The 19,320-nt window shown below is 40.0% G+C and overlaps 3 protein-coding genes across 5 annotated transcripts; 1 reads left to right on the top strand and 2 right to left on the bottom strand.

Moving 5' to 3' along the window:
* Positions 1–32: 32 nt before the first annotated feature.
* On the bottom strand, positions 33–6,203 carry LOC105284537 (ubiquitin-protein ligase E3A). Its single transcript, XM_011348143.3, has 12 exons — positions 5,656–6,203; positions 4,577–4,712; positions 4,304–4,481; positions 3,833–4,198; positions 3,404–3,714; positions 3,110–3,307; positions 2,731–3,030; positions 2,465–2,665; positions 2,053–2,330; positions 1,772–1,988; positions 1,450–1,685; positions 33–1,379 (listed from the first exon to the last, which is right to left on the bottom strand). The coding sequence occupies exons 1-12, from the start codon at positions 5,700–5,702 to the stop codon at positions 1,259–1,261; spliced, it is 2,589 nt and encodes an 862-aa protein (XP_011346445.1). The 5' UTR covers positions 5,703–6,203; the 3' UTR covers positions 33–1,258.
* Positions 6,204–7,456: 1,253 nt separating this feature from the next.
* LOC105284539 (sodium- and chloride-dependent glycine transporter 1) lies at positions 7,457–14,526 on the top strand. 2 transcript variants are annotated; one of them, XR_894890.3, is made up of 12 exons: positions 7,457–7,857; positions 8,293–8,514; positions 8,708–8,960; positions 9,049–9,207; positions 9,413–9,620; positions 9,722–9,893; positions 10,095–10,451; positions 10,532–10,741; positions 10,873–11,214; positions 11,505–11,748; positions 11,867–12,095; positions 12,434–14,526. XR_894890.3 is itself a non-coding variant. In XM_011348151.3 (11 exons), exons 2-11 carry the CDS (start codon positions 8,470–8,472, stop codon positions 12,010–12,012), a joined length of 2,136 nt encoding a protein of 711 aa, XP_011346453.2. In that variant the 5' UTR covers positions 7,457–7,857; positions 8,293–8,469; the 3' UTR covers positions 12,013–14,055. The 2 variants fall into 2 exon arrangements, 1 of the variants encoding a protein (XP_011346453.2); XM_011348151.3 differs by having other exon boundaries at positions 11,867–14,055.
* On the bottom strand, positions 14,186–18,680 carry LOC105284538 (cytochrome b561 domain-containing protein 2). Of its 2 annotated transcripts, XM_011348150.3 has the most exons (3): positions 18,510–18,680; positions 16,026–16,217; positions 14,186–15,771 (listed from the first exon to the last, which is right to left on the bottom strand). In XM_011348150.3, exons 2-3 carry the CDS (start codon positions 16,182–16,184, stop codon positions 15,250–15,252), a joined length of 681 nt encoding a protein of 226 aa, XP_011346452.1. In that variant the 5' UTR covers positions 16,185–16,217; positions 18,510–18,680; the 3' UTR covers positions 14,186–15,249. The 2 variants fall into 2 exon arrangements, with proteins under 2 accessions (XP_011346452.1, XP_019888886.1); XM_020033327.2 differs by lacking the exon at positions 18,510–18,680 and having other exon boundaries at positions 16,026–18,486.
* Positions 18,681–19,320: the final 640 nt, after the last annotated feature.

Genomic DNA, 19,320 nt, shown 5'->3' with positions numbered 1-19,320 from the left:
TAAAACGTAGGCACAAATACAAGATCTTCGTTCTCTTTTCTTTTCTCTTGAGAGCTTTATTGTCACGTGAATAACAATAAGACGGCTGATAATTTAGGTAGCCGTTCGAAAAGAACGCTGCCTAAACGTTCATAAACGTTTATACAAATTTATAATCTCTATTCGATTCCACTACTTGACCACCGTGACGTGTGATGCATGAGAAAAATGTTCGAAATCGAAAGAAAGGTACAATACAAAAGCGCCATTTGTTTTTTTGCTTTCCTTTACAAAAACCTTCGTTCAAAGTGACATTAGCTCAGTCTCCTACAAGGGTTGTTTTCGGCTTTGCAGCTCTCAGATGCGTTCTGGAATCTAAACGGTTGCATATCAAAAATTCAGAGACAAGTAAATGATCTTTACACGTTCATTTCGACAATCTTGTCAAGTTTACTCCCAAACTAAATATCGTATGACTCGTTACATCACGTTTTATCATAAATATATATGTATATATATATATATGCTCTCAATTAAATACTTTACAATCAATAAACATTTCACTTTCTGATTAAAATTCCATCCGTTATGTTAGAATTAACGACCTGCGTTAGCGACGAATTTTTTTTCTGGTAAAAAAAAAACAAAAAAAATTGGTAGATTGCTCTTGTTGTTGGAAACGGAATCAACGGCGAATAAAATCACGCAACGATTGTACGGCCATTGAGTTCCCGGAACGCATTCTGTTATCTATACGTCTCGCTAAAATTACATATTTATTTCTATGACGCGGTACCTCCTGGTTCGGTACCCGCGTTTTTTTTACACTCATTGCAGTCGTGCGTTTTTTTTTGTTAATGTCTCTCTTACACTTCTTCTCGCAATCGTTTCGGAATGGCCATCAAAATCGGTCTTCATTATCTTGTACATTAGTAGAAAAAGTACACACTATGATACAAGCGATTCCTGCGGGTGGTGCGGAGATAGTTTCGAAGCGTTTCCCTCTTTTTCTCTCGTTTTTTTTCCCAAGAATACCCGTTTTATGCACAAAGGTCTTCGATCTTTTTGATTCGTTGGAATTTGTTCGAATGTCAGGAGAACTCTTGACGGTACACGGTACACAAGCGGTGTGTTTTGTGTCGTATTTTAAGCGCACTGGCACGGTTTCCGATTAGCGATTAGCTGCGAATAAAATGGCGAGGGGAGTTGAATCTTATCGTGTACTTGAAGTATAATTCGAAAGACTGAGGAAGAAAGTGGAGCGATGCGCGGCACGTATTCATAACATGCCGAAACCTTTCGAGTAATTGATTGCTTTCAACAGGCGGTCCTGCAGTTTCTCTATCGTACTGTAGTCCGGCAACAGTAAAACATTGAAGCACGTGTGTGCTATCGGCAATCTGAAAATGACACAACGATGAGCTGCATGAAACGCGGTGGAGCGATTCAATGTAGCGCACGTTTCCGTACCTGTCGGAGTCCGGACCGTGTCTGGCAATGACCATTTTGAGTCTCGAGAGGCCGCCGACCGGTACTCGATCACTGCCGGTCGTGAACTGCAGGAGCCTTCGCTGGCTCTCGGGTGGTAGGGAGTGCGCCACACGCCAGAAATTACGCACCGCCTCGCTGTCCACGGTGTAACCGCCCTCGTACTCGGTAGCCGCCTCCAGCTCGGCGAAATCGAAGATCTTGCTCCCGCAAACCAGCTGCAAACGCGTGGCAAAACGTTAGAATACTCGTACTCGATAAGCGCTGCTTGCGGTTTATTTATCGCACAAGATCGATCTCGCACCTGCTCGATTTCCTCCGGTCTGAAGAGCAACGCCAGCGGGCTCTCGTCCGTGACCATCTGGAAACCACGTCGGAAAGCGTTGAACTGCCGCTCCATAGATTTATTCAGCAGGAAATCCGCATAGAGGTCGGCAAATTCCTTCTTATTCTCCTGCGTGACGTACAGTTCGTCACCGTTCTCTTTGAGCTCGTGGAACGATATTGATCCGAACACGTCCCTGCGAGAAAAGGATGAAACCGTGAAAAGTTATTCCGCGTACACCCGGGCCGTTAAAGCCGTACCTGTAACCCACTCGGAAGGTTTGCATGAACGTCTCCGGCATATCGTCTCCGGTGTACTCCATCAATTCCTTCATCGTTCGGTACAACGTTGGGCTCCAATCCTCCAGATCGGCGAAGGTGCCCTTCCTGCCTAGCAACTTTCTGTAAACCACCATTGGGAAACGCACGTCCAAGATCACATTGTTATAAATTGCTAAGCCAAGCACGATGCCTATTAGGGTGAACTGCGCGTCACTCTCGAATGACGTCGGATTGAACCACGTCATCTGCGTGTCCTCCTGAAATGCATGAATCAGCCATGTATCGCAGAACTAGATCGTGATTACCGCGGTTGTATCGTGAGATTAGAACGAGACATAGAAATTTAAGAAAAAATCGTCCAAAGCCGCTCGATCGCAAAAGAAATCCTTACTTGTGTGGTGAACATGCCGTAGTCCGGATTGAAAATTTCCTCTACGACTAGTTGAAAGAACTCTTTAGACACGCCGCCTTCGTCGACGCCTTGTTCTCCTTCGAACTCGACGACCAACTGTTTCTTCAAGTCAGACGGGTTTTCCATCGCAACCATTTCCAATTCCACTAGCGCGTCGTCTATCAGATGGTCTCTTCGAACCTGTTTAAACGAAACATAATTTGTACTGACCTCCCATCACTCGGTTAATCGTCAAGGTTACAAACCTTTAGTCTGAGATATGGATTGGTGGGCTGTCCAACAACGGTCTGCAAAAAGCTCATACGTCGCTCGCTGTACATTCTGATGCGATTGTCGTAATACAGACCCAGGGTCTTAGTAGCTGGCGTAAGAATGAACGCATAATTCATGAAGCTAAACTTCATCGGCTCTTCACTCTTGTAGTAAGCGAAATCTTTGTCCATCTCTATAGCGTCGCTGAGCGGTTCATTGTAGAAATCGGTAAACGGTATTAGAGGTTTACGCGCGTCCAATGCTGTAATCCCCAATTCTGTCGCTAAGGGATCCTGTAAACGTATGTTACGTTTGCATCATACAGGAAAGCGATATAACAAGTGTGTCACGAGGCAGTGATAGAAATGATACCTGGGGGATTTGTGACGTTGATGAACGCGAGGCGCCTTTGTCGCTACTAGCCGACTCATTCTCGTCGCTCGATACCACTTCCTCTAGTTCACCAGCCAGCATACTCGCGTAGTACAGAATTTTCATAACTTTCGTCGGTGCAGTAATAGTATCCGCATCTTGGACGCAGTAGTCACGCGTGAAGGAACCCCCTATTACCTGTAAAGTTAGCGAATTTTCCGTAAATAAATAACACAGGACGATCGTTCGGCAATCTGTCAACTCGGCGAAATCGGAGCAGATCGAGAAACGCACCTTGACAGTTATGAGCTCTTGAAGCGCCTGCAGAAGACTCGGGAGTCGTGATTTGCAGTGCTTGGCCCACAAGCGTGTCAGTTTAGCTTGCGCCACTATAGGCAGGCAGCTACACGCTTTACACAACATGTGGAGGACCAATTCCAAGTATTCGCTGGTTCCGAGCATCGGAATTTCAAAGACAATGAGGAATATATGTAATAACGTGTCCATATTGTCCCAGCGCATTATGCGGAATACTCTCAGATCTAACTCTATGTCATCTGCCAACGTGACTAGCGCATTGACCAGAGCTGACTCGAATACCTCGCCTAGTTAAAACAATATTTATTAATTTATCTATTTACATTTTATAAATTAGTAGTTATAAAATAGCTTTAAATAACTTTTAAAATACAATGGAAAGGATAAAAGTGTCTTTCGTCTTACCTGGCACAGACCAAAGCGCCTCGAACGCTCTGCGAACCGATGGTAAATCAACGGTAGTGTCGTCATTATTAGGAACTGTAGGTGATGGATCACTGCTGTCCTGTTCTTTGTCCTCCCCCTGAAGAGATCGCACCGTCTCTTTATCCAGATCTGCGGGTGGCCTTAACAAGGTATCCGGCGCCTTTTCAAGAAGCGCCACCAAAGGAGAATTGCTTTTCTCAGTCTTTCGGAAACTCATGCTTAACGCCTTCCCGGAAGAAAACACTTCCCCCAATGTACGAATTAATAAAGAATATGAACCTTCCATTTTACATTTTTCTATGATATCCAGAAGTTTAGCTTCTGTGAGATACAGCTCTTGTTTACCTGAGAAGAAATCAGAAAATTTGCTAAAATTTCTTGTACTTGTATATATTTAGCACTTGGTTATTTCGGTTCGAGAACCGAGGACTGGACAAGTTAGCTGAATACCTTCATCGGAGCTTGTAGAATTGACATTTTTTACAGGTAGACTCTTAGCTAGTGATGTTTGTCCAGGTTCTATAGTCCGAGCAACTTTACTGGGTTGCGTACCGTCGCAAAGTCTTGCTTCCTGCGAGAATAACTGAATCGCTTGAGCAGCTGCTTGATTTGGGGTGAGATTAGTAACCTGGCGTAAAGAAGCAAATGAAGTAAATAAGTAGAGTATTATCCAAACTATTCTCGCGGTTATTACAGTTGGAGAAATGAATTTTGAACTCATACTTTGCCACTTGAGGCACAATGCTGATTGTCACAATGGGGATTTCCACATCCGTCCGTAAGCTGGTAAAAATATCGTTCAATAAGCTTTTTTGCAGCTGCGCGCTTCATGTCGCTGCAAGGGCTCTCCTCTTCTACCCTACAAAGGTAATAATGAGATAACAGAGTATGCACAAGTAAGACAGATGCATTCGCAGTGTCTATCAAGTAGCATTTCTTGTGGCAAAACAATTTCAGAGCCAACTGCAAGTTTACATACTTGAATATAAAACGCGTCTCTTGTAAAATACTCAATTGCTTTGTCTTATCTACTCCGATCTGTGTACAGAAATAAAAATAAAAAAAAAATTAACGAATTTTCAGAGAAAATGAGATGCTTCGCGAACTGTCACCGAGAGAGACGCATTATTTATAAAGAACAAAGATCACTGTTCTCTTTTTTTTGTCACATAAAACGTGACATAAAGATACTAAACGGCAGGAGGATTCGCTGAAGTAGCGTCGTGGATCGCGCATCGTCACACAGTCCGCCAAATCGGATACAGTGTCGTTGCACCAAAACAAAGCGCTAATAATAGATATCCTCGCAATTTCGTGATCTCGTGACGAAGGCATAGCACTACGTTGTTGCAAACCAAATCTTGCACGATCTCTACTGAAAGAGAACGAGATAGTACGAGTACGAGTAAGAGAGAAAGAGAGAGGGAAGAAAGAGAGAGAGAGAGAGAAACAGAGAAGAGAGAAAGAGAGAGACACAGAGAGAGATCGCGCTAAAAAAATAAAACGGAGAGGATAGTAGAAACCTCCGCACACAATCTCGATACGACGTTTTCATTCACGGTCGCAGAGGACTTTAACGGCGAGGACAACGTCCTCGCGCGTATCCGTCGTCGATTCGACCTCGACTGTGCACAAAATCATCGCCGTTTAGCGGAGCAAACGGAGAGAGCGCTCGTTGTCGCTCTCGTCTTTCCGGAGGGGAACGAGTTCTCTGTCAGACGCGCGGCTAGACAGTTGCGGCTACTTCACGCGGTGAAAAGCGATCGTTTCGCGAACGACACTAAGGACGAGTCTCATGACACCTGGAAACGTGATCTTCCCCAGGGTCCTCCTGGCCCTTGGCGCTCATAGACCGTAAATCGTCGGAATTTTGCCTGCTTCGTCGTGACGAGTCGTGTGCCACCGTGTTTCGCCACTCCGCACTCCGCACAACAATACCGCTGTCTGTTTGTCAATGCGATTCTCGCTGTCCAACTCAGCACTATTTCCAACCTCCAACTCTGCGTAGCTGCGCGTCGTTGCACTCGCTGCGTGTCCCTTTAAACGCGTGGCCGCGGCCGTTCTGGATATGTGATGTGTTCGGCGCGTTATTACGTTTCTCCCCCACGCCGAACGGACGATGGAGTACACACGAGATAGAGAGACGGCAAAACTCGAGGCAATAGGGGAACTTTAGGGAAATCAGAACGGGAGCGATCGCACGCAGGAGGACGGGGAGGACGGACAGATGGAACTACGTGCGAACGCGAGAGAGAGAGAAAGAGAGAGAGAGAGAGAGAGAGAGAGAGAGAAAGAGGTTCCCGTCGAGAATCGCTGCGCTCGCGCGGCTTTGGAGGTTAGGGAGATCGACGGTACGCGAACTGCGCGATCTTACGCGTGGATCGGCGAGGACACTCGATCGGCTCGCGGGGCAAGAGAACTCGCACGGGGAACAGCCACCGCTGTCTTTTTTTTTTGCTTTCCGTGCCTACTGACGTCTACCGTTTGCAACCAGCACCAGGTCACCACGAATAATCGAAGCGGCGCATACTACCGTCGATTATAATCACGCTTGCGCGCGATTTGTGAATGCGATAGATCGCATCGTTTGCGATGTATCGCCGTGACGCGGCACGGCGCGTTTTAGGCAAGCAAGCAGTTTTCGTAATGCTTGATGACGATTTTTCTGTCACTCTGAAATTAACGCAACTGTTGTCTGGAAACGTCGCTTGTTTCTTTTGTTTAGGTACATTTTAGCCATTTGTTTCCTTTGCGTACTTTTGCTTTCCCCATAAGCGCGGATTTATCCAATTTAATACAAAAATAAAACGTACGCTGCCAACGTTCTCAAGAAGTTGAGCAACCTACTCTTTTTTTATGTACTTTTCAGTCATGATCATAGCAACGACCAACAATGAATACATTGCCAAGAAGATTTCATTGTATGGGAGGACAAGCAGCTTCTATTGCCGGCGGTGACAATTACTCACCGGAAATCGATGGGTGGACGCACCGACAACGTTTTGTGAGAAGTCGAAGTGACCTGTATACACGCAGTAGCGGCACAAATGATACCAGATAATTAAATGGAAACTAAATTAACGTCGGCATTTTAGCCGTCGATATTCTGAATAGAATATTGGATAGAATTGAAAAAAATATCTTTATAAAAATGAGACTGATACTATACATTGATAATGCGTGAATTTCGGCTTATCGTCTATATCATTGTAAACAAAAATCGACCGAAAATCTCGAGATTATAATACGATATTTATGATATGATATAATTATGGATATGATAATTTGTAAATATATGATTACGACGAGCTTTGTGTACGAGCTTTGTAGATAATTAGGAAGAAGCTCGGAGGAATCTCGCGACATATGTCAAACGTTATCGGATAGGTCCACCCTGCTTTCACTAATAGATAATATCTATAATGTCCCACATATCCTTCTCCTGCAAGCACACGCGCGCACCTCCCTCCGATCAAGGGTGAACCTGGCCAATAAAATGGACGGGGAGGAAATGAAATACGAGGTGAGAGTGGCCGAAAGGAGAGGGAGGGTTGCCGGCACGGTTTAGGCCAGAATACAGCTAGCAGGAGCAGTAATATCGATCGATTCAAGTATAGAGTTTGAGGCTCGACAGGTCGTCTGGATGCGGGGGCGAATGAGACGAGAGATGCTGGGAACGGGAGAGAGCGTGACAGGAGGTTGAGCTCTCTTCGGAGAGGCGGAGAGAGAGAGACAGGACCACGAAGAGCAGGGAAGGCTCTTCCGTGGGCAGGCAGCCAGATAGGCCGGCTAGCTGCCCGGGCACGGGTCGCTTCCGCCGTTCAATCAGTTTGCCCCTGCTCACAGTTCTCTCTTTTCGCCTTTTCTTTTGCTTTTTCCCCCCTTTTCCTGAGTTTCTGCCTTTCCCTCGCGATCGCGGCGAGCCTACCGAACGTGATTTTGAAATTTTGGTGATGACAATCCGGATTTGACCTTGACGCAAGAACCTCCGTCAAGGCTAGTGGGTGAGTTGGAGGTTCCGATCATCAGCTGACTTGTGCCGGTGATCATACATGTCTTAACAAAGTAATTAGTATTTGAAAAGGATACGCGCTGCTATCGTCTTTTGCGAGCAAAGTGATCAATATCGATTATATCGGGGTATCGCCGCCGGGTGAATTCCGGAAGTATGAGAAATCGGCTGTTAAACGTTTCATGAAATGCTTTTCATGTGTACAGAAACATGTGTTTCTTAATGTCGATGTCTCGAAATGCCAATGTTTTTAAATGACATCTTTTTCAATTCTTTTACTTCCTTTCATTCTAAAAAAGGGAATAAAAAAACTTGGAAATAATAAAATAGAATCAAAATCTTTGCGGAAATAGCATTTTAAGATATTAAATGAAATCAGATTTTAACTTTAAACGATATATACACGTAAATACATATGATTTTAAAGGAACTCTGGAGGAAACAATGAAAGTATCTGTGCATGGAATATTCGAAGAAATGGAAAATCCCCTTGCCAAACAAATTAGCAATTAACATATTAATTTTTTTAATGGATCCTACTTGGTAGCTATAAAAAGACGAAGAAACTATTGATTGATAATACAGCGGCAAATCAGTGTAGAGAATGAAGGAGACATCCTCAAGAATTCGTCCTTATTTGGATCTGGATGTGAGCAATGTTTCATTAGTTTTCAACTATGAGCAATTCTGATTTGTCAAATATTTTTCACATTTAAATAATGACACGTGATAAATCTTAAACAACTTTAAATGGAATTGTTATGTTAACATATTTCATTCGTAGGATATGTATATGTAAAAATATATGTAAAAGAATAATTTTATCCTCAATTTTCCAACAGAATGAAGATAAATATTCAGTGGCAAATAGCCAAGCGTCCTTGCAGGATAGCGAAGACGAACATCCAGAACGTGGAACTTGGACAGGAAAATTCGACTTTCTGTTGTCTCTTCTGGGATACAGTGTAGGTCTTGGAAATGTCTGGAGATTTCCGTATCTCTGTTATTCAAACGGCGGCGGAGCTTTTCTGATACCATTCACCGTAATGCTCGTTATAGCTGGATTACCGCTTATGTTTATGGAGCTTTCTTTAGGTGATTAACAAAAATCGAGCCATTAAATATTAACTGGTAAAATTGTGACTATGAACAGTTCCAACAGTTTTTGCGATATTTTGTACAGGGCAATATGCTAGCCTTGGACCAGTGGCGGTCTACAAACAATTCTGTCCTCTGCTTCGCGGTTTAGGATATGGAATGGTCCTCGTTAGTTCCGTTGTTATTCTTTATTATAATTTAATCATCGCCTGGACGTTGTATTACATATTTGCTTCAGTCGTAGGTAAATAATACTGATTTTTACAGCGGATATCTGTTCCATACATTGCACAATCTTAATTTTAATGATAAAAAATAAATTTAAAGTTAATCTTCTTTTATGAAATGCGCGTCTCTTATATCGACGTTGTACAAATAGCCTCAGACTTAATTTTATGAAGCTTTTACCTTTTTCCCGAGAGCTTTCTAAATTAAAATTTTGCGGACAGGTGGTTGGGAATTGCCCTGGAGCAAATGCGAAAAAGAATGGAGTACCGAGGATTGCTTTATGCCAGACACTGCCGAGGCTTGTGTTTCCCAAAACTTTTCTTACTTTAAAGGAAAATGTCTCAACTCAACGCAAATGAGTGCGATGGGCCTGATGATCGGAAACATAACCAGTGCTATCAAAAAACCGCCAGCCGAGGAGTACTTTAAGTAACGACACGGGAATATCAAATGCATGACTTATTTTCTACAATTGAAAATGATAATTTGGTGAAATGAAAAATATGTAAAGGAAATTTTCTCGCGTTTAGCAATCATGTTTTGGGGATTAGTAGCGGGATCGAAGAAACTGGATCGATTCGACTGCCCATAGCGATTAGTCTTATTCTGGCGTGGATTATCGTGTTTCTTTGTCTGAGCAAAGGCGTTCAAACTTCAGGCAAAGTCGTATACTTTACTGCGTTGTTCCCATACGTTGTTCTGGTACGTGCTCGATTAATATATAATTAATATCTTTAGCAACGATCAGTAAAACAATGCGTCTTATTTTACGAAAAAACATAATATAATTTATCAAGCATTCGTCTTGGAATATTTCTTATAAGTCTTTGCTTGAATTGTTTTTCATCTTTATACGCACAGCGAGAAATTATATATTTGCGAGTCAACTATATCTTTCCGTAGATCGCGCTTTTCATACGAGGAATTTTATTACCCGGTGCTAACGAAGGAATATTGTTTTATCTAACTCCGGACTGGCGAAGACTAATGTCTGCCAAAGTCTGGGGAGACGCAGCAGTGCAGATATTTTTCGCTTTGAGTCCAGCTTGGGGAGGCTTGATCACATTGAGTTCGTACAACAAGTTCACCAACAATTGCTACAAAGACTCTTTAATCGTGGCAATCAGCAACATTGGGACTTCATTTTTCGCCGGCCTGGTAATTTTCTCAGTGATTGGTTTCCTTGCTCATGAGCTCGATGTGCCGGTAGCTTCAGTGGTGGATCAAGGTGCTGGTTTGGCCTTCATCGTTTATCCGGAGGTAATTTTTAATTTGGATGTCGATCACATTTCGCCTGTTATCGGTGTATTAAACTGATGGAAGAAAATCTTTGTACATAGGTTGTAGCTCGTCTACCAATTGCGCCAGTTTGGTCACTGCTGTTTTTCATCATGCTGCTCACTCTAGGCCTGGATTCGCAGTTTGTTCTCATGGAGACTGTCACTACGGCAATACTCGATGGTGTCCCCACGTTGAGAAGCTACAAGGTCTGGGTTGTCCTGGGAGCCGCGGTAGTTGGTTACGCTGGTGGCATCATTTTTACCACCAACGTGAGTATTACTTAATTGTAATTGATATCGTTCAACTTTATTATCGAGACAGTGTAAAGCTCCGTCTTTAGACTAGAATTACTCACAGTATCTTTGACATACTTATTCCAACAATTTTTCGTCTTCCGCAGGCCGGCATGTACTGGTTGCAGTTGATGGACAAGTATGCTGCCAACTGGTCCGTCCTGTTAATCGCCATAATTGAATGTACTCTTGTTGCGTGGATATATGGAGCAGATCGCTTTCTGGATGACGCTCAGCAGATGATCGGCTCCCGAGGTCGTGTTTGGAGATTTTTCTGGACGTGGATGTGGAAGGTTGTCACGCCGACTGCCCTGTTCTTCATCCTCTGCTTCAATTGGGTGCAGTATGAGCCGCTAAAGTACGGGGCTTACATTTATCCGGAATGGGCGAATGCATTAAGCTGGGTCATCAGCATGCTTCCCGTTTGGGTGATAATTGGATTAGCCATAGTAAGTTGTCATGATTTTTGTATTGCATTATTATGCATAGAAATATTTTTTTCATATTTGCACAGAATGTAATTTAAAAATTGATATTCTGCATAATTCTTTACTTTCATTATTTAACTTAGTAATTAATGTACCTTGACTTTAAAGTAACGTAATTTCACAAAATAGAATATAAACTTTTATTATTTATTTATTTGTTTAACAGTTTTTTTTACAAAGAGTTAATTGCTTCTTTTTCTCTGATTAATTATGGATCCTTTGACACTTCTATAATACATGATAATCTGTAGGATCAGCTGAAAGTACGACGTCGACGATCTACCTATGATGATGACGATGATGATGATGACGACGACGATGAATTTGACAACAGCGAGAACTGTCACAAAACGGAAAAAGAAAAGAGCAAGGGTATGAAGGGTAAAACTGTATGGGACCGCGTAAAGATATTGTTGCAGCCAACATCCGATTGGGGCCCGGCATCACAAAATTCTTTGACACCATCAAAAGCTCTGACTCACACGCCTTCACTAGGTAACGATTCTTTATTATCTCGAATAATTAGTTTTTTAATTTTAACTGTGATATTCACTAAAGTTGTATATTAAACGGCAACAATCGTTGAATAGCAGTATTTTTTAATGCTTTAAAGGAGCTATTGGAACGTATGACTCGGTACGAGATACGATGATTCTGGTGAACGATCAGCCCATGTTGGTGCAACCACCTAGCGCTGAAAAACTCCCCGGACCATCGATTCTTAAAAATTCTAGTAAAACCGAGTTGATTAGCTCGTAACAGGTGTGACACGACGTTCGTTTTGAATTCAACGACGAATCTTTTGAGAAACCATGCCAAAGATACAGTACGTTCAATATAAAGTAAGTGGACAAGTATTCTTATAGTATCAATAATTTTATTTTACCAAGTTTTGCGTCTGAACTCTGCCCAAAAAAAGAGAATGAGAGAGAATTATGAGAACGATCAGTATTATTTTATTAAGAGGCGACGACGTTCCATTCACGTCCTCAAAGTACTATACATATAGCATGTCAATGATCGTTTTACAATAGACGAATAATTATTTTTGGAAATTGTTGGTTATTTTTATTGAGAATGAAAAATAGACAAAGAAAAGTATATATAGTTTATTATGCATACAAGTATATTTATCACGTTAATTATTAAATAAGAGAAAAAAGGAATTATAAAATTACAGATGAAATGGGCAGTGTAAAAAGGAAGAATTCGACATATATCATCCCTTGCAGTAGGTGTATTTGAAAGTTTTCAACATGTATCTCTTTTTGATGTTGATAATGCAAAGACTTTCAGGGAATAGATTAGATATTTTGAATATGCAAAGAGAAGGAAGAATAATAATGAAAAAACTAAACAGGAAAAATTAGCAGACGTATTAGAACTAGCAAATTCGCGGAAGAAGTACCAGAGTAGCGATGAATGGCGAGGAAAAGTCACGATTATTTTTATGCGAAATAGTTCTGATATAATAAGTGATATGTATTCTAGCGAAAGATTGTACCTCAGCTTGTCACAATTACTATTAAAAACCTGCTGATGCCTTGTCAATTTTTTCAAAAAAGAATTCGTACAAGTCGAAGAATTTGTAAAAGTAACGAGAGTGGCCTTAGTTCTGGAAAAGTATTGTACGAGAGTACAAGTTATGCCAATTACCCACAGCGTGTCTTGCTCGGAATAGTCTTTAATCCTTCAATAGGATTTAATCTTTTACTGTACGAAATGTCATAGATGACAGAAAGTAATCTCACACTTCTATCAGTGCTTCCACTGTGATCGAGGTATCCTCTTGCATCAAAATATCGGGCATGTTAAGATTTCTACCTCATTATGTAGCAAATTATAGGCAGACTAACATTTATAAGTCGACAATAGACAATTAGCAATCAAAAATAACTCTCGGTTTGCAATTAGAATCAAAAGTAATTTAATTACAAAATTATAAATATAGAAATTTCCGTAACAGAAATAAAAATAAACGATTACAAAGCTAAAGGTAAAATCTGATCTCTAATTTCATCTATTGCAAATGAATGTTCATAACATTGAATACCGCTGTGAATAGATCTTATAGATCACATGAATTCGAACGAGAGAGCGAAGGAAAGAATATACTTTTTGTAAGCCATATTCTGAAATCTTGGAAATTGGAGCCAATGTTAATATCATGAAAGTGCCGTTAGATTGCTTTTTCTTCGGTGGGTTTCCTACCAAGCCACAGTTAAATGTTCAGTAATTTTAATGTTTCTAGAGACTATACAAAAGATTGTCTATGTGGCATGGCCTCTTACATTGATTATAAATCTATTTATACATGTAGCTCGCCGTCGAAAATAATAAGTAACATAATGTTCGTTAATGGTTCACATACCGGTTAAGTCAAATGATTGAACTGTCCTTGATAATAAGTAGAATTAAGAGAGCAGTGACATGTTGTGAACGATAACAACACAGCGGTAACGTAATTAAAAAGAAAATATTTAATATATTTTGTTACAAAAGTATACATCATTTATTCTTCATATTACATTACGTTTATTGCGCTTTCTGCACTGTGTATCTATAATTGACGTTAAAAATTAAAATTGAGACAGATTTGCACTACGTTGCAATTTGTGTTACAATTGTGTTGAATGCAAGAAGCTAATAAAAAGCTAATCGTTAATTACCGCGTGATGTTACAGTTCTAGCGTCACTACGAGCAACCAATAGAGCGAGTACAAAGTAATGTGTCCTAGTGACACAATAGAAGGAAAAGAAACTTTCTTTTTTGAAAGAAGTCACTTTTCTTTGTAACAAAAAGATAAGTAGAACAAAAAGCTTCTACCTGAAGCAATCATAGGTTCAAAGATGAATCTCGGGCGGAAGGAAATGCGCTTCTCTGGGCGTACAGATGTTGATTGATTCATGCAATTAATATTAGAGTAAATACTTTCTGTGTAAAAAAATAATTTTATTATAGTACCAAAGAAGTACTAATGTTTTAATGTAAAACATTTTGAACATACTGAATGATATACAATCAAAATACAATAATGCCGTGAGCAATTGTAGACGGAATTAGGAGAGAGTTATATAAATGCAAATGAGATCGAAATTATTATATCGTGCAGGTTTTGAATAGACAAATCAGAATATATGTGTTACATATTGTTGTATAGTCTTAAATAGCCTCATGGAAGTAGAAACGAGAAGGATTGGATCTGCGAAAGTTATTATTAATAATAATAGTTCAAACTATTATAAGAATGACAATTACGTGTTAACGTGTGATTAAAAGAGAATATATATAAATAATCTAAAAATAATATATAAAGTATAAGTATATGGAATAAATACGTTGTGTTATTGTATGTACATTGAAATATAAAGGATATATATTGTGAGCACATCGACAAATATATATGTATGCGCGTGTGTGCGTGTATATGTAAATTTGTAACGTGTGGTAAATGTATATGTGTGATGCGTGTGTATAATCAATAAAATGTTGATACATATATGTATGTTAAACGAGCTGCCAGATCTCTTTAAATTCCTGCCATGATACTGATTTCTGACAATGATACTGGCCTTGTTTTTAGAATACAAATAATAATCCTGGGATCGGTAAAAATAGAATTAGCTCTATGATCTTTGGCTTTTCCAATCATCATTGGGCATGTTGGGACTGCATCAAGAGTAAGACACTCATCCCGGACATTTAAAGCTTTATAATTAACAATTTTAAATCAAACTTGATCATGCAGGTTTATAGAAATATCAATAATATTTCCAACAGGCTATTCAAATTGACTTTCATGTGTTATTTAGTCATGCCACTTGACGACTGACAGTCTTCGGTATTACAAAAAATTAATTATAAGTATTATTAAAAATTCAACATACAAAATTTCATTGCTTTTGTCCGGCGAGCGTATCTTACTTCCGAGACAATCTTCGTATTTGATTCGCGTCCCGACGTAACAGATTTCATCGGAAGCGTTTGGGGAAGCTTTACGAGTCACTCGAGGGTGGTCCAAACACGACCCTGCACCTCGAGATGGTGCCGAGTATCGGTTTCACGAGTATCAAAACACCCGCGATAAAGAACGAGGTAAAGACCAGGTCTCTACCCGTGGATGTTCCAGGCCACCAATTAGAGTACGTGCCATTGATGAGGGTGGCCAGGAAAAGGATGGTCATGCCGATGCCGCCGCAAGCATGGGCGATCTTGATCAGTACCGGTCTTACACGTGGATACAGCCACGTGGTGTTGTTCGCCACAACGCCGAAAGAGGCAACCAGGACGGACAGTATGATTGTTACTAGGCCTAATTGCGAGTGAGTTGTGGCGAAATGAGCCCTGTTGTTATTAACTTTGTTGACGATGATGATGATGAAACCGATCCCGATTAAGGTCAGGCCTATCGCGTGCAGGATCCAATGAATCGTCACTCTGTTACGCCTGGCTAGCTTCGACGCGATGTACGCCTCACCGGAGACGCTGAAGACAGCTTCTGTAATCAGCAGACCGACCTGCGCCGCGAGAAATATTGAAGATTATTAAATAGTATACTTTATGGTAAAATAATTGCAGTACAATTTTACATTCAAACAATATGTTGCATCAAATTATTTTTCATGCTGTTCTAAGTGTGCTTGCGAAGTGAAAGATCTACTTTGTCGATCTTGGTTTTCGGGACACGTGTGTTTTCTGAGAAGGTGATTCAGAATGGACTACTTTGCGGTTTTCTCTAGTGCAACATTTTTATGCTGAGTTCTTTACTTACCCCGAGAGACATGCAAATCGGATGCCAAGAGAAGAAGCTGTAATGCCCAAAGGCAAGCACGAGGATGTATATCACAGGAGCCACGAGTAGAAAATGCGTCAATATGGAGAAGCCGAGCGTTATAGTGCTCGGAGGCCCTTTGTTACCTTCGGTAGTCATGTCGAGCAGGAAGCGATGAAGTCTCTTTGGCACCTGAAAGGTGAAGCGGAATTCCGCTGATTGTGCATGATTGTGAAACGTGATCAAGTATACATAAGAACATATTATCTTATCCATTGCGCGATCTTCACTGCTGTTAAACATTTCGTTAAAATTTTAGAGCTATCGAACGCTGTGTTGGGCCGTATCTTAATAGAACAACGATAAGATTGATAAGGATGACCAGGCTCGTATAACAATCAAAGAATAACAATAATTTATTCGAAATATTACACAACGTAAAGAGCATAAATAAATCGCAACATGAGAAACTTGAAACTGTTGCCCGTTATATAAGTAATGCCTAATTAATCAATTAATCTCTCGATCCGTGCGATATACTGATCTACGATCTACGATATACGAATGGGAGGAGGAACGACTTCAAAAATCGCTGCAGCTGAAGCTTGGAAGGAGGTCAGCCCGGCACTACCCACAAGCGTGAAGTTCTATGGACGCTGCGCGTATCTTTTTACGTAATTTCTCGTAATTACTACGAGCCTACGATGCGCGATGCGTGATTCATCTTTAATTGTGTGGCACGGCTTCTCGCCTCTTGCAATATGCATCTATTCTCTCCTGTGTCGTGTATCTTTATCTTATCTGTTTATTCTAATCTCAGCTGCCGTGACTGGTTTAATATTTCGTATCTGTTTACGTGCATGTGTGTACAACAGTCAAATAAAATAAAATATATAATACAAAGTTCGCTAATAATAAAATAATCCATGTGTCTACTAATATGAAATATACGAGCGATAAGAAAAGCGACTCATCTATCATTATTATCATATATTATCGAGCCAATCTTATTATAACTTTGAGGCATGATAATCGTGATTTGCTGAGGGTTCGTTACGATAAGATGTTCATGTATTTTTAAAATAATTTTGGAATGGTATGTTATTAGGATGTAATTTTTCACAATACGTTACTCATCTCAAATTAAAAATGTAGAGGAACGGTTGTTCTTATGACGGAATATGGTATATAATAATACGTATAAGAAAGATGCTGTTTTCTAGATGAGAATACGCGATGAGCTAAACGATCGGCTACAATTAAGCAAGATCATGACACTAATTAAGCGATAAAATCCAAGTCCTCGAAACAGTCCATTCAGTTAACAACTTGATAACCACTCGATAAGAAGCGCACATTGTACGAACACAAGAATACCAGTCAGGCTGCCGTTTAATGTGGAACGTGGAATGCATTTGCGATTCCCCTGCATCTCAACAGCTGCGCAAATATCGGAATTAAAGCAGTAATCGGAAAAAGACATTTGTAGACCCCTCGAAATTGCTTCGAAGAACAATTCAGTCAAATTTCACGCTCCTAATGTAAATAAATCAATAGAAATAGGAATCATCAATCAATAGGAATCATTGGGGCGAGAATAATTAATAATAATGTTAAATCATTGATGTAGATTAAATATATCATTTTTAACACACAGTATGTTACTTTATCAACGATTGTAAACGTTTTATCCCGAACTGTGACATGTTTTTCAGACTTTATTTTACTTCAATTTCGCTTCACTTATATCGTGCGGAACGTAATTTTTTGTTCTACTTTTTTCAAGCAGATGAGATAATATTCTGTTGTGGATGGTAATACATACTTGAAATTAAGTAATAGATTACAACGGCATTGGCAGTAGGAAATGTTCCTGGTTAAAAGTTAAGCGAATCGACGATAAACAAATGCTACAACATCGATATAAATATATATGGTACCTCGATGACATGACACATAAAATAACTGTTAAGTCACTGATACTGAACAAGATATACTGAAGAAGATACTGAAAAATAAAAAATCCATTAAATTTAGACACAACATTTAGCAAATGTTAAACTCGGGTTGTCAATTTATAACTAACTGTTTTAGTACATTTATATATCAGCACTAAATAATATATACTTGCATATTTAAATCTTAAATTAATTAACTTTGTTACTACAATAGTATACTTGAAACTGAACGATAAATAAAATCAAGTTTTATTATCTATTGTACTCTCGCATCTGTTAATTTGCGAAACGCCTCTTCTTCACTCTCGATTATGTTACTTAAAAATCATCAATTAATACCGAAGCAATAACAAGACTTTGAGTTTAATAATAAAAAATTTAAACAATTTCATAATAAAAAACAACAACATTATTCACCATGATTTCTTTGCGTGTATGTGTATGATGTGGAACGAAAGACACTGTTACACTACAATATAAGTAATCCTAGCGATAGGAAATCAAACGAATATACTCTTCAACTCACCGCGAGCTCGACTGCTACATAAAGCCTTCGTCGACCTTAAAGAGGAAACGTCGTTGTGAAAAAAAGGCCCCAACGAGGACCCTCTCTCGAACGTTTCTTTTCAGTGAGAGCAACGAATCGTGCTGGTAACACGCGCACAACCGCGTTCGTGATGCGACTGAGCAGTGGGAATGTGGCGATCTAGGCTGTGGATCCGTAGAGATCATTATTGTGGCGTCGGTGGCCGATGAGGAAACATCGGTTGACTCGCGGCCGGCCTTGCAGTGTCGGAGCGCATGGTGTTGCCGGACCACTTTGGTCGAATTTCTTCACGAAGATCATGAACTCTTGAGTTCCTTAAATGCAGACAATTTTTCTTTGTTATATATAATTATTTTTTTCAAATGTCATGATGTAACAAATGAACAATAAATAAAACTATTTCTTATAGCTAGAATTTGTTGTAATAAAAGAATTAAGTATAAGATAAAAATTGGTAGACTGAGAGAGCATTGCGGTTTTTTTAAATATAATTCCAGTAAGCGAACATAGAAGTAAAAGAAACGGGTTCTGTGAAGAAAGTCAAGGATTGTAAAAGTGACAAGTAAGTTCAGGAAAATAATGAGATTAAAATGAAGCTATAACAAATAGGAGAAACGAGTCTTTCGGCGAACTTAGTTTCGAAGATGCAATCTCGAAAATTTATTCCACTCGAACAAAGCATTTCTTTCATCTTAATTGCGCGGACTTAGGTATGTTGAAATGTTCATTGTCAAAATCTTGGAAGTGGCAATAAACAAAAGCGCCTCTTAATGAATATTTTGATTTTATG

The sequence above is a fragment of the Ooceraea biroi genome, chromosome 6, assembly GCF_003672135.1.
Source record: "Ooceraea biroi isolate clonal line C1 chromosome 6, Obir_v5.4, whole genome shotgun sequence".
In the NCBI taxonomy this organism is placed as follows: Eukaryota; Metazoa; Arthropoda; class Insecta; order Hymenoptera; family Formicidae; genus Ooceraea; species Ooceraea biroi.
Note: the sequence above shows the minus strand (reverse complement) of the source record. Positions and strands in the feature narration are given on the sequence as shown.

What these genes read in the sequence shown, in the direction of transcription:
- LOC105284537 (XM_011348143.3), bottom strand. Translation starts at nt 5,702, where the DNA reads ATGAGCGCCAAGGGCCAGGAGGACCCTGGGGAAGATCACGTTTCCAG. An exon ending in ACCTTCCGAGTGGGTTACAG is followed by an intron (nt 1,989 to 2,052) that starts GTACGGCTTTAA and finishes CTTTTCTCGCAG; the next exon opens with GGACGTGTTCGGATCAATAT. An exon ending in CACGGTCCGGACTCCGACAG is followed by an intron (nt 1,380 to 1,449) that starts GTACGGAAACGT and finishes TGTCATTTTCAG; the next exon opens with ATTGCCGATAGCACACACGT.
- LOC105284539 (XM_011348151.3), top strand. Translation starts at nt 8,470, where the DNA reads ATGAAGGAGACATCCTCAAGAATTCGTCCTTATTTGGATCTGGAT. An exon ending in CCTTCATCGTTTATCCGGAG is followed by an intron (nt 10,452 to 10,531) that starts GTAATTTTTAAT and finishes CTTTGTACATAG; the next exon opens with GTTGTAGCTCGTCTACCAAT. An exon ending in TGATAATTGGATTAGCCATA is followed by an intron (nt 11,215 to 11,504) that starts GTAAGTTGTCAT and finishes GATAATCTGTAG; the next exon opens with GATCAGCTGAAAGTACGACG.
- LOC105284538 (XM_020033327.2), bottom strand. Translation starts at nt 16,328, where the DNA reads ATGTTTAACAGCAGTGAAGATCGCGCAATGGATAAGATAATATGTTCT. An exon ending in CGATTTGCATGTCTCTCGGG is followed by an intron (nt 15,772 to 16,025) that starts GTAAGTAAAGAA and finishes CTCGCGGCGCAG; the next exon opens with GTCGGTCTGCTGATTACAGA.